This window comes from Mesoplodon densirostris, chromosome 5 (genome assembly GCF_025265405.1).
Source record: "Mesoplodon densirostris isolate mMesDen1 chromosome 5, mMesDen1 primary haplotype, whole genome shotgun sequence".
Taxonomy (NCBI): domain Eukaryota; kingdom Metazoa; phylum Chordata; class Mammalia; order Artiodactyla; family Ziphiidae; genus Mesoplodon; species Mesoplodon densirostris.
This window is the reverse complement of record NC_082665.1, coordinates 78727640-78742267: the sequence shown is the minus strand read 5'-3', so window position 1 is coordinate 78742267 and position 14628 is coordinate 78727640. Positions and strand designations below refer to the sequence as shown.

General features: G+C 36.6%; 1 protein-coding gene across 1 annotated transcript in view; it reads left to right on the top strand.

The window, feature by feature from the left end:
• COL6A5 (collagen type VI alpha 5 chain) overlaps nt 1-14628 on the top strand; it is a 110353-nt gene that overhangs the window by 73023 nt on the left and 22702 nt on the right. The window contains 1 exon segment of the mRNA XM_060098823.1: nt 4165-4373. Within this exon segment, the coding sequence (XP_059954806.1) occupies nt 4165-4373 (209 nt within the window).

The following is a 14628-nucleotide window of genomic DNA, read 5'->3' as shown; positions in this document are numbered from 1 at the left end:
GGGAGGGTGGTATCTCCAGCTTTGTTCTTTTTTCAAGCTTGCTTTGGCAATTCAGTGTCTTTTGTGGTTTCATATGAATCTTAGGATTATTTGTTCTAGTTCTGTGAAAAATTTCATGGGTATTTTGATAGGAATTGCATTAAATCTGCATTGGGTAGTATGGTCATTTTAGCAATATTAATTCTTTCAATCCAAGGGCACAGGATATCTTTCCATTTCTTTGTATCATCTTTAATTTCCTTTATCAATGTTTTATTGTTTTCAGAATATGGGTCTTTTACCTCCTTGGTATTTTATCCTTTTTGAAGTGATTTTAAATGGGATTGTTTTTTCACTCTCTTTCTGATAGTTCATTATTAGTGTATAGAAAAGCAACAGAAAATATGAATAGACCAATCACAAGCACTGAAATTGAAACTGTGATTAAAAATCTTCCATCAAACAAAAGCCCAGGACCAGATGGCTTCACAGGCGAATTCTATCAAACATTTAGAGAAGAGCTAACACCCATCCTTCTCAAACTCTTCCAAACAATTTCAGAGGAAGGAACACTCCCAAACTCATTCTACGAGGCCACCATCACCTTGATACCAAAACCAGGCAAGGATGTCACAAAGAAAGAAAACTACAGGCCAATATCACTGATGAACATAGATGCAAAAATCCTCAACAAAATACTAGCAAACAGAATCCAACAGCACATTAAAAGGATCATACACCATGATCAAGTGGGGTTTATTCCAGGAATGCAAGGATTCTTCAATATACGCAAATCAATCAATGTGATACACCATATTAACAAGTTGAAGGAGAAAAACCATATGATCATCTCAATAGATGCAGAGAAAGCTTTCGACAAAATTCAACACCCATTTATGATAAAAACCCTGCAGAAAGTAGGCATAGAGGGATCTTTCCTCAACATAATAAAGGCCATATATGACAAACCCACAGCCAACATTGTCCTCAATGGTGAGAAACTGAAACCATTTCCACTAAGATCAGGAACAAGACAAGGCTGCCCACTCTCACCACTCTTATTCAACCTAGTTTTGGAAGTTTTAGCCACAGCAATCAGAGAAGAAAAGGAAATAAAAGGAATCCAAATCGGAAAAGAAGAAGTAAAGCTGTCATTGTTTGCAGATGACATGATACTATACATAGAGAATCCTAAAGATGCTACCGAAAAACTACTAGAGCTAATCAATGAATTTGGTAAAGTAGCAGGTTACAAAATTAATGTACAGAAATCTCTGGCATTCCTGTACACTAATGATGAAAAATCTGAAAATGAAATCAAGAAAACACTCCCATTTACCATTGCAACAAAAAGAATAAAATATCTAGGAATAAACCTACCTAAGGAGACAAAAGACCTGTGTGCAGAAAATTATAAGACACTGATGAAAGAAATTAAAGATGATACAAACAGATGGAGAGATATACCATGCTCCTGGATTGGAAGAATCAATATTGTGAAAATGACTCTACTACCCAAAGCAATCTACAGATTCAATGCAATCCCTATCAAACTACCACTGGCATTTTTCACAGAACTAGAACAAAAAATTTCAAAATTTGTTTGGAAAAACAAAAGACCCCGAATAGCCAAAGCAATCTTGAGAACGAAAAAAGGAGCTGGAGGAATCAGGCTCCCTGACTTCAGACTATACTACAAAGCTACAGTAATTAAGACAGTGTGGTACTGGCATAAAAACAGAAAGATAGATCAGTGGATCAGGATAGAAAGCCCAGAGATAAACCCACGCACATATGGCCAACTTATCTTTGATAAAGGAGGCAGGAATGTACAGTGGAGAAAGGACAGTCTCTTCAATAAGTGGTGCTGGGAAAACTGGACAGGGACATGTAAAAGTATGAGATTAGATCATTCCCTAACACCATACACAAAAATAAGCTCAAAATGGATTAAAGACTTAAATGTAAGGCCAGAAACAATCAAACTCTTAGAGGAAAACATAGGTAGAACACTCTATGACATAAATCACAGCAAGATCCTTTTGGACCCACCTCCTAGAGAAATGGAAATAAAAACAAAGATAAACACATGGGACCTAATGAAACTTCAAAGCTTTTGCACAGCAAAGGAAACCATAAACAAGACCAAAAGACAACCCTCAGAATGGGAGAAAATATTTGCAAATGAAGCGACTGACAAAGGATTAATCTCCAAAATTTATAAACAGCTCATGCAGCTCAATACCAAAAAAACAAATAACCCAATCCAAAAATGGGCAGAAGACTTAAATAGGCATTTCTCCAAAGAAGATATACAGACTGCCAACAAACACATGAAAGAATGCTCAACATCATTAATCATTAGAGAAATGCAAATCAAAACTACAATGAGATATCATCTCACACCAGTCAGAATGGCCATCATCAAGAAATCTAGAAACAATAAATGCTGGAGAGGGTGTGGAGAAAAGGGAACACTCTTGCACTGCTGGTGGGAATGTGAATTGGTACAGCCACTATGGAGAACAGTATGGAGGTTCCTTAAAAAACTAAAAATAGAACTACCATATGATCCAGCAATCCCACTACTAGGCATATACCCTGAGAAAACCATAATTCAAAAAGAGACATGTACCAAAATGTTCATTGCAGCTCTATTCACAATAGCCCGGAGCTGGAAACAACCTAAGTGTCCATCATCGGATGAATGGATAAAGAAGATGTGGCACATATATACAATGGAATATTACTCAGCCATAAAAAGAAACGAAACTGAGCTATTTGTAATGAGGTGGATAGACCTAGAGTCTGTCATACAGAGTGAAGTAAGTCAGAAAGAGAAAGACAAATACCGTATGCTAACACATATATATGGAATATAAGAAAAAAAAATGTCATGAAGAACCTAGGGGTAAAACGGGAATAAAGACACAGACCTACTTGAGAATGGACTTGAGGATATGGGGAGGGGGAAGGGTAAGCTGTGACAAAGCGAAAGAGAGGCATGGACATATATACACTACCAAACGTAGGGTAGATAGATAGTGGGAAGCAGCCGCAGAGCACAGGGAGATCAGCTCGGTGCTTTGTGACTGCCTGGAGAGGAGGGATGGGGAGGGTGGGAGGGAGGGAGATGCATGAGGGAGGGGATGTTGGAACAGATGTATATGTATGACTGATTCACTTTGTTATAAAGCAGAAACTAATAAAAACAATGGAAAAAAAAGCAACAGATTTCTGTATATTAATCATGTGTCCTGTGGCTTTGCTTAATTCATTTATTGTTTCTAATAGTTTTTGCGTAGAGACTTTAGGGTATCTATATAAAGTATCATGCCATCTGCAAATAGGGACAGTTTTATTCCTTCCCTTCCAGTTGAATGCCTTTTAATTCTTTTTCTTATCTGATTGCTGTCTCTAGGACTTCCAAAACTATGTTAAATAGAAGTGGTTAAATAGCCTTATCTTGTCCCTAAATTTAGAGGAAAACCTTTCAGCTTTCCACCACTGCATATGATGTTAGCTGTGGATTTGCCATAAATGGTCTTTATTATGTTGAGATATGTTCCTTCTGTATCCACTTCGATGAGAGTTTTTATCATGAATGGATTTGAATTTGAAATTTTTTTTAATTTTGTCAAATGCTTTTTCTGCATATATTGAGATGATCATGTGATTTTTGTCCTTCCTTTTGTTAATGTGGCATATCACACTGATTAATTTGTGTATTTTGAACCATTCTTGTGTCCCTGGAATAAATCCAACTTGACACAGTGTATGATCCTCTTATATACTCTTGTACTCATTTTGCTAATATTTTGTTGAGAATTTTTGTATCTGTACTCATCTAAGATATTGGCATGTAATTTTCTTTCTTTGTAGTGTCTTTGTCTGGTTTTGGTTTCAGGGTACTGGTGGCCTTGTAGAATGAACTTGGGAGTGTTCTGTCCTCTTGAATTTTTTGGAATAGTTTTAGAAGGATAGGTATTAGTTCTTCTTTACATGTTTAGTAGAATTCCCCTGTAATATAATGAATTATTTGAGTGAAATAAATTTAGATTTTTATCACCCAGTTGTCTTTCTTCTAAGAAATAATTAAGTAACTATATTAAGTTGTTGGGATATTTTATTTGTATTTCCCAAAGTTATATAGGCTCACCTAAAACTTTCCCTTTTATCTTCTAGATTTACCCCTGAGCCACATGAGATTTCTTCAGGAGAGAACAGCTTCATTGGCCAGGAACTGAGTGTGGGCAGAGATTCATCTTTTGTGTTGGAAGACAGTGGAAGTGACCATCTGGCTTACATTCCAAGCCAAATGTTTATGCCACAGAAATTAACAACTAAATATGTAAAAGATCAGGATTCTGAAAAAATTGCAAGTCTCGCTTCTGGTAAGGAAATGAAAAGTTATAGCGGTAATTTAAAAATAACTGGATCCTCATCTTTTAACACTAATAGAGAATCAAATAAATAAGGTGGGTATAAAAAGCAACTTTTTTCAAGTTCAAGATGGTGGCTAAAACTGCAGCTTTTATTTCATCTGAAGATTTAAATTGTAACAGGTACCACTCTGGAAATCACTGATAAGCTCTAAGAAATGTCCCTGGTATGCTCACCAAACTTAAGATTTCTCTAGAAACCACAATTTAGGTTAGTGTGATGTAGAAGGAGGTACTATAGAGAATAACATAGCAAAGGAGGAACTTTTAAAAGTTGTCCTGACCCAGAATTTGTGATTGCATGAGAAGGTGTAAGGTTTTTTCACTGGAAATAAAATAAACTACCCCACTCTCTATACATTTTAATGGCAAAGCAGTAATGCTTTTTGTCAGGATTTAATAGTTTCAAACAAATCAGATCATAGAATTTTGGCTGTATTTTCATTTAAAAGGGTGGGCATTCTAAACAGACTATTCAGCTATTCCATCTATGTATCTAGAGTCTCCCGAAATGCTCATTTGGCCAGAATGCCAGCATTTAACATATTATGTCATAAGTATCATGTGTGATGTTAGAATATGCAAGTTTGAAAGAAAAGGCGGCCAATCTCATAATATTCATTCTTAGTAATTTCCTTGGATAAATAAATGTTCTTTTCCTTGGGTTCAACACTGATGTCCCCATATTTCCCCCCATTTCTGAAATATACATGTTTGAATTTTGTCTTTAAGGCAGCTAAACTTTCCTTTATAGAAGCTAGAATTGAGAATTAAAGAGTCAATTAATCACTAGTTGAAAAATAAGACTTTTAAAAAAGTAATGAAGTAAACCTGTATGTACATAGTTCCTTGGCATTAAGGCATTCAAGTGTGTGAGTTCTTATTTAAAACAGTTTTTTATCATTATATAGACATAGCTTAAAGAAGAAAATACAAAATTTATTCTTCTTAATGGATGCAGTTAATTTGGGGTATTCATTTTAACGATATGGGAATTACAACAGCCCTCAAGGCATAGGAATTTATTATGGTTTGGTTTAGGACGAAAAGAAAAGAAAAGAAAAAGAGAAGTTATTTTGGCAGAGTTGGAATACTAAATTGTCATTTGTGATAGTATTGTTAGTGGTAAGCATTTTAAAGTCTAATAATTCAGAAGTGTGAAACTTTTCAAGAAAGACCGAATTAATTGGATATTTAAGGGAACAAAGGAGAAACTCATCTTTGCAGCCATCTTTAATGACCGTTGTTCAGTAGTAATAGAAACACTTTTCACTTGGTTTTTCAGATGTCTGGGTATCAAGATACTCATAACCAGTTTAAGGTCCTATTTGGCTGCAGGAATAATTGTTGCATGGTTCTATAGGAAAAATGTCAATTTGCTGTTACGCCCACCACACCCAATTTCTCTTGCAGTGGATTGAAGTGTTGAGAGTTCTGTGTAGGATTATGTTGAGTTGATTGCCTGGAAACAGAGTCTCAGACCTAAGGATAATATATATTTTTTATCCTTTACAATAAATCTGAGTCTCAGATCATCAGTGTTGTCTAGGGACTTCATACTATTCCTTTCTTTCTTTACTTTTATTTTCTCTTTAAAATCATTGCTAGCTAGTTGTCAAAAGCTGCTGAGAACTTTCTGTATAATGTGCCATCCTCAAGGAGAGTAAATCGTTCAGATATTTTATCCAGTCGCTAAGAGATGAGCTTTGATACACATTACAGATGTATAGCACAAATAAAAAGATTGATAACTTCTATAAGAACTTCCACATGCTATGCTTATTACTCATTTATAATGTGATTCTTATGGCCAAGGGCTGATTTTTGTGCACTTGAACGGAGAGTCCTGGGGAAGTCAAGAATCTTAACCACTTAAGAAATTTTTAGAGTTCCCAGAGTACTGTGGGCTGGCAATGAGTTGTGTATCACTCTCTTTCACAAGAAACACAGCCACTATCTCTCTACCTAGACCTCTCCCTTGCTTCTTCCTCCCTACTCCAGTTTCCAAGTTCATCCTTGATTGCATCACCTTTCTTGGCCCTCTCCACTCCTTACAGCAGCTCAAAGACAATTTGTATCAGGATCACCTGGAAGCCCTTCACAAGCATAGATTCCTAAGCCCTTCTCAGTACTACTGCTCCATATTTAGGGGTGTGAGTGGCCAGGAAAAAGCCACAAGCTTTAAAACCACCACAGGTGATTTTTGTAGGTCCTCATTTTTCAGATCCACAATCCCAGTGATTCTCAAAAAGTGTGTCCCTAAACCAGCAGCATCAGCATCACCTGGGAACTCATTAGAAGTGCACTGATCCTGGACCTACTGAAGCAGAAACTGGAGGTGGGGCTCAGCCATCTGATTTTTAACAAGCAAAAAATCTGATCCAGGCTGAAGTTTAAGAACTACTGTGCATGCTACCACTTTGGTGTGCTTCCAGATTTGCTCTGTGTTCTCAGCTAAAAGCAGTTGAGTAACTAGTATCACAGAACAGAAGAATTCCTATTGTCAAAGGGATCCAGGTAAACTGGATTATAATTTTATTTTACTCATCCAAGAACACTGAACATTCATCCACCCATCTATTCATCCAACATCTATCTAACAAGACATTTTAAGATCCAAATATGTAGGGGTTATCTAGAGATACTATTATGCATTTTGACCACGCATCCACAATATAAAAATTCCTTGGAAAATTCAGTTGCTCTTAATTACTCACCAATGGAATACACATAGTTCTTTGGAATTATGTAATGAAAAATGGGTGGTTTAATTCTAATTAAATTTCAACTGTTGACCCAATGGTGAGCCTAGCACTTTCATCAAAGATGCTATGTTAACTAATACTTAAGATACAGTTAGTCTATTGTCAAGATTAAAGAGGGACAGGATAATTTTTAATGAATGTTAAATAGCAACCCAAACTCAGCCTAGGGCACACTCATAGCTTTAAGCACTCCCTGGCCTTAGGATAATTTCAGCTGATCTTCTTTTCAATGAATTTTATTAAGAAATAAGAGGCAACACTTCCATCTTCAAACGAGGCTGGAGTTGTGCTTGAGGGAATTTGCATGGATTTTGTTTTACATTTTTATTTTGCTAACTTTGATTGTGATCTACAATCAGTTTTGTTTTTTTAAGCCAATGTATCTTTTAATTTTGAATCAATCATAAGGTATTAGAGCTGGAAAGGTATTTAGTGATTAGCTCTTGCAAATTCACCTGGGGATGATTCCACCCTACTCTACCCTAGGAGACATGTTGCAATGTCTGGAGACATTTTTAGTTGTCATAACTGGAGGGTACTACTGGCATCTAGTGGGTAGAGTCCACAGATGCTGCTAAACATCCTAAAATGCACACAGGACATCCGCTCACAACAAAGAATTATCCAGTCAGACTGTCAATAGTGAAAGAAACCCTGTTTTAGAAGAAACTTCAAGCCCCCAAGATAAGGGAACTAAAAAATTCAGTACAGGGACTCAAGATTTCTACACCCTGTCCACTGTTTCCCAGTACACCCTCAGGATTCTGCTAATTTTTTAAAAATTGTAAAAGTACTATCATACCATATAAAATTTTAATACAGAGTCACAAATCACACAATTTAGCAGACTGAGCTATTTGTGGTGTGGAGTACAGTCTTTGGTTTTTCCACAGGCATATAAGTTTACATAGTTTTATTCAATTTCATATCCTGCTTTTCACATATGTTATACCTTTTACATATTGCTGCAAGCTTCATACTGATTTTTCTGTGTTCTCATAATGTTACTTTCAATGAATGAATGTATTTAACTATTTATCTGTTGTTGAACACTTAGCTTGCTTCCAATTTTTGCTGTCACGTGTTGAACTTGAAGACATATATCTTGTGCTACATTTAAATCTGTACTGGAATTAAATGCAGCAGAGCTAGCTTCTGAGTCACCCAGTGGAGCAGTCCCCCAGCTGAATGTCCTACTTTCATATCTGTACACATGCTAAAGAGGTCAGTGATAGAATTGGGATCATGTCTGAATTGTAATGACATATTTCATGAACGCTTTAGGAAATCTCAACCATCTGAATGCTCTTTGGGGGACAAACTGAGTCTCCTGTTCATTTTAAGCTGTGGACTGAGGTTGTGACTTTCACTTTTGCTTGAGAATTTATTGTATAGTTATTATACTTTGGGCGTCTTCCTTGAAGATTTTGCATGCGGCAGAGCTAATGTGAACTACGAGTTCATGGGATGTGGATGATTTGACTTCATGGAGGCTGCTTCTGTAGGTCTCATGCAATCATTTGTTGCAATTACTAAAGCAATGTTCTATAGTGTTAGCAACACTTTTTTTCATGGGACCCTTTGCTAATGGAATAAAATGTAGATAGTTGAAGTGATAATTGGGTGATGGTGGTGGTGGCGATCAACAAAACAGTGGCAGCCCTCATTGAGGACTTCCTATAGGAAAGGACTCTACCAAGCATTTACATGGATTTTCCCATGAATATCCATGGAGCAAATATGTATCTGACTCCTGTTCTGAATTAAGCCCCATGCTAGTCTTTTGGGGGGTTAGAGATATTTAAAAAAAAAAGATTCAGACAGTGACCCTGTCTTCAAGGAGCTTGTAGTCTGATAATCAGAGTATACTCTGAGTTAAAAAAAAAAAAGCCTAATATAAGTAAGAAAGTATTCACTTTAATAAAAAGTGCAGGGAGATCAGCTCGGTGGTTTGTGACCACCTAGAGGGGTGGGATAGGGAGGGTGGGAGGGAAGGAGATGCAAGAGGGAAGAGATATGGGAACATATGTATATGTATAACTGATTCACTGTGTTATAAAGCAGAAACTAACACACCATTGTAAAGCAATTATACTCCAATAATGATGTTTAAAAAAAAAAGTGCAGGTGGAATGCTTTGGGGGCCAGTATTCATTTCAGCATTGTATTCACTCTCTCACTTGATGATCAAACAATGCATGAGAAATAATAGTAATCACAGAAGCTACCACTTATTTAGTGCAACTATGCGCCGGGCACTTTATATACATGGTTTAACTTAATCCTTACCACGAAAATCTATTATTATTATTATAATGACTATTACATATTACAGATGAGGACACTGATGTGAAGGTTAAGATCCTCAAGCAACATCACACAGCTTGTAAGTGGCAGAGCCAGGATTCAAATCCATGCCCATTTCCACAGAAACGTTAACAATGTAGGTTGTGTTGTCTGGCAAGGGCATTGTCTGCATTTTCCAATGACAAAATATATCCAGCTGCCAAATTTGACTATCATCATGTCATCAATGGGAGAGTTATTTTTAAAACAATTTTGGTGGTACAATTCAATTTTTAAATTTTAATTTAATTATTTTTCTCTCATGCTTTTTTATAAACCATACATGTTTAAAGCCATAAATATTTAATTCTTTTTTTCATATCATTACTGGAGTATAATGGCCTTAAAATGTTGTGTTAGCTTTTGCTGTATAACAAAGTGAATCAGCTATACAGTTACTTATAAACCCATATCCCCTCCCTCTTTCATCTCCCTCCCACCCTCACTATCTCACCCCCCCCATCCCACCCCTCTAGGTGGTCACAGAGCACCAAGCTGATCTCCCTGTGCTATGTAACTACTTCCCACTAGCTATCTACTTTATATTTGGTAGTGTATGTATGTCCACTCTCTCACTTTGTCCCAGCTTACCCTTCCCCCTCCCCGTGTCCTCAAGTTCATTCTCTAGTAGGTCTGAGTCGTTATTCCCGTCATGCCCCTAGGTTCTTCATGACTAATTTTTCTTTCTTTTCTTTTTTTTTTCAGATTCCATACATATGTGTTAGCATACGGTATTTATTTTTCTCTTTCTGACTGACTTCACTCTGTATGAAAGACTCTAGGCCCATCCACCTCGTTACAAGTAACTCAATTTCGTTTCTTTTTATGGCTGAGTAATATTCCATTGTATATATGTACCATATCTTCTTTATCCATTCATCTGTTGATGGACACTTAGGTTGCTTCCATGTCCTGCCTGTTGTAACTAGTGCTGCAATGAACATTGTGGTACATGTCTTTTTGAATTATAGTTTTCTCAGGGTATATGCCTAGTAGGGGGAATGCTGGGTCATATGGTAGTTCTATTTTTAGTTTCTTGAGGAACCTCCACACTGTTCTCCATACTGGATGTCTCAATTTACATTCCCACCAACAGTGCAAGAGGGTTCCCTTTTCTCCACACCCTCTCCAGCATTTATTGTTTCTAGATTTTTTGACGATGGCCATTCTGTCCGGTGAGGTGATACCTCATTGTGGTTTTGATTTGCATTTCTCTAGTGATTAGTGATGTTGAGCATCTTTTCATGTGCCTGTTAGCCATCTGTATGTCTTCTTTGGAGAAATGTCCATTTAGGTTTTCCACCCATTTTTGAATTGGGTTGTTTGTTTTTTTGTTATTGAGCTGCATGTGCTGCTTATAGATTTTGGAGATTAATCCTTTGTCAGTTGCTGCATTTGCAAATATTTTCTCCCCTTCTGATGGTTGTATTTTCATCTTGTTTATGGTTTCCTTTGCTGTGCAAAAGCTTTTAAGTTTCATTAGGTCACATTTGTTTATTTTTTTTATTTCCATTTCTCTAGGAGTTGGGTCAAAAAGCATCTTGCAGTGATTTATGTCATAGAGTGTTCTGCCTATGTTTTCCTCTAAGAGTTTTATATTGTCTGGCCTTAAATTTAGCTTTTTAATCCATTTTGAGTTTATTTTTGTGGGTAGTGTTATGGAGTGTTCTAATTTCATTCTTTTACATGTAGTTATCCAGTTTTCCCAGCACCGCTTATGGAAGAGACTGTCTTTTCTCCATTGTATATTCTTGCCTCCCTTATCAAAAATAAGGTGACCATATGTGTGTGGGTTTATCTCTGGGCTTTCTATCCTATTCCATTGATCTATATTTATGTCTTTGTGCCAGTCTTGATTACTGTAGCTTTGTAGTATAGGAAGTCAGGGAGCCCGATTCCTCCAGCTCCGTTTTTCTTTCTCAAGATTGCTTTGGGTATTTGGGGTCTTTTGTGTTTCCATAGAAATTGTGAAAATTTTTGTTCCAGTTCTGTGAAAAATGCCATTGGTAGTTTGATAGAGATTGCATTGAATCTGTAGATTGCTTTGGGTAGTAGAGTCATTTTCACAATGTTGATTCTTCCAATCCAAGAACATGGTACATCTCTCCATCTATTTGTATCATCTTTAATTTCTGTCATCAGTGCCATAGTTTTCTGCATACAGGTCTTTTGTTTCCTTAGGTAGGTTTATTCCTAGGAATTTTATTCTTTTTGTTGAAATGGTAAATGGGAGTGTTTCCTTAATTTCTCTTTCTGACTTTTCATCATTGATATATAGAAATACAAGATATTTCTGTGCATTAATTTTGTATCTGCTCTTTTACCAAATTCAGTGATTAGCTCTAGGAGCTTTCTGGTAGCATCTTTAGGGTTCTGTATGTATAGTATCATGTCATCTGCAAACAGTGACAGTTTTACTTCTTTTTCTGATTTGGATTCCATTTATTTCTTTTTCTTCTCTAATTACCATGGCTAAAACTTCCAAAGCTGTCTTGAATAATAGTGGTGAGGGTGGGCACCCTTGTCTTGTTCCTGATCTTAGAGGAAATGGTTTCAGTTTTTCACCATTGAGAACGATGTTGGCTGTGGGTTTGTCATATATTGCCTTTATTATGTTGAGGTGGATTCCCTCTATGCGTACATTCTGGAGAGTTTTTATCATAAATGGGTGTTGAATTTTGTCAAAAGCCTTTTCTGTATCTACTGAGATTATCATACGGTTCTTATCCTTCAATTTGTTAATATGGTATATCACATTGATTGATTTGCATATATTGAAGAATCCTTGCATTCTTGAAATAAACCCCACTTGATCATGGTGTATGATCCTTTTATTGTGCTTTTGGATTCTGTTTGGTAATATTTTGTTGAGGATGTTTGCATCTATGTTCTTCAGTGTAGTTTTCTTTCTTTGTGACATCTTTATCTGGTTTTGTTATTAGGGTGATGGTGGTGTCGTAGAATGAGTTTGGGAGTGTTACTCACTCTGCTATATTTTGGAAGAGTTTGAGAAGGATAGGTCTTAGTTCTTCTCTAAATGTTTCATAAAATTCACCTGTGAAGCCATCTGGTCCTAGCCTTTTGTTTGTTGGAGATTCTTAATCACAGTTTCAATTTCATTATTTGTGATTGGTCTGTTCATATTTTCTATTCCTTCTGGTTCAGTCTTGGTAGGTTGTACTTTGTATGAATTTGTCCATTTCTTCCAGGTTGTCCATTTTATTGATATATAGTTGCTTGTGGTAGTCTCTCTGATCCTTTGTATTTCTGCAGTGTCAGTTGTTACATCTCCATTTTCATTTCTAATTCTGTTGATTTGAGTCCTTTCTCTTTTTTTCTTGATGAGTCTGACTAATGGCTTATCAATTTTGTTTATCTTCTCAAAGAACCAGCTTTTAGTTTTATTAATCTTTACTATTGTTTCCTTCATTTCTTTTTCACTTATTTCTGATCTGATCTTTATGATTTCTTTTCTTCTGTCAACTTTGTTTTTTTTGTTTGTTTGTTTGTTTTATTTTTTGCTTTATAACAAATTTAATCAGTTATACATATACATATGTTCCCATATCCCCTCCCTTTTGCGTCTCCCTCCCACCCTCCCTATCTGACCCCTCCAGGCGGTCACAAAGCACCGAGCTGATCTCCCTGTTCTATGCAGCTGCTTCCCACTAGCTATCTACCGTACGTTTGGTAGTGTATATATGTCCATGCCGCTCTTTCACTTTGTCACAGCTTACCCTTCCTCCTCCCCATATCCTCAAGTCCATTCTCTACTAGGTCTGTGTCTTTATTCCTATCTTACCCCTATGTTCTTCATGACATTTTTTTTCTTAAATTCCATATATATGTGTCAGCATACAGTATTTGTCTTTCTCTTTCTGACTTACTTCACTCTGTATGACAGACTCTAGGTCCATCCACCTCATTACAAATAGCTCAATTTCATTTCTTTTTATGGCTGAGTAATATTCCATTGTATATATGTGCCACATCTTCTTTACCCATTCATCTGATGATGGACACTTAGGTTGTTTCCATCTCCGGGCTATTGTAAATAGGGCTGCTATGAACATTTTGGTACATGTCTCTTTTTGAATTATGGTTTTCTCAGGGTATATGCCCAGTAGTGGGATTGCTGGGTCATATGGTAGCTCTATTTGTAGATTTTTAAGGAACCTACATACCGTTCTCCATAGTGGCTGTACCAATTCACATTCCCACCAGCAGTGCAAGAGTGTTCCTTTTTTTCCACACCCTCTCCAGCATTTATTGTTTCTAGATTTTTTGATGATGGCCATTCTGACTGGTGTGAGATGATATCTCATTGTAGTTTTGATTTGCATTTCTCTAATGAGCAAAGATGTTGAGCATCCTTTCATGTGTTTGTTGGCTGTCTGTATATCTTCTGTGGAGAAATGTCTATTTAGGTCTTCTGCCCATTTTTGGATTGGGTTGTTTGTTTTTTTGCTATTGAGCTGCATGAGCTGCTTATAAATTTTGGAGATTAATCCTTTGTCAGTTGCTTCATTTGCAAATATTTTCTCCCATTCTGAGGGTTGTCTTTTCGTCTTGTTTATGGTTTCCTTTGCTGTGCAAAAGCTTTGAAGTTTCATTAGGTCCCATGTGTTTATTTTTGTCTTTATTTCCATTTCTCTAGGAGGTGGGTCAGAAAGGATCTTGCTGTGATTTATGTCATAGAGTGTTCTGCCTATGTTTTCCTCTAAGAGTTTGATAGTGTCTGGCCTTATATTTAGGTCTTTAATCCATTTTGAGCTTATTTTTGTGTATGGTGTTAGGGAGTGATCTAATCTCATACTTTTACATGTCCCTATCCAGTTTTCACAGCACCACTTATTGAAGAGACTGTCCTTTCTCCACTGTACATTCCTGCCTCCTTTATCAAAGATAAGGTGACCATATGTCCGTGGGTTTATCTCTGGGCTTTCTATCCTGTTCCATTGATCTATCTTTCTGTTTTTGTGCCAGTACCATACTGTCTTGATTACTGTAGCTTTGTAGTATAGTCTGAAGTCAGGGAGCCTGATTCCTCCAGCTCCGTTTTTCGTTCTCAAGATTGCTTTGGCTATTCGGGGTCT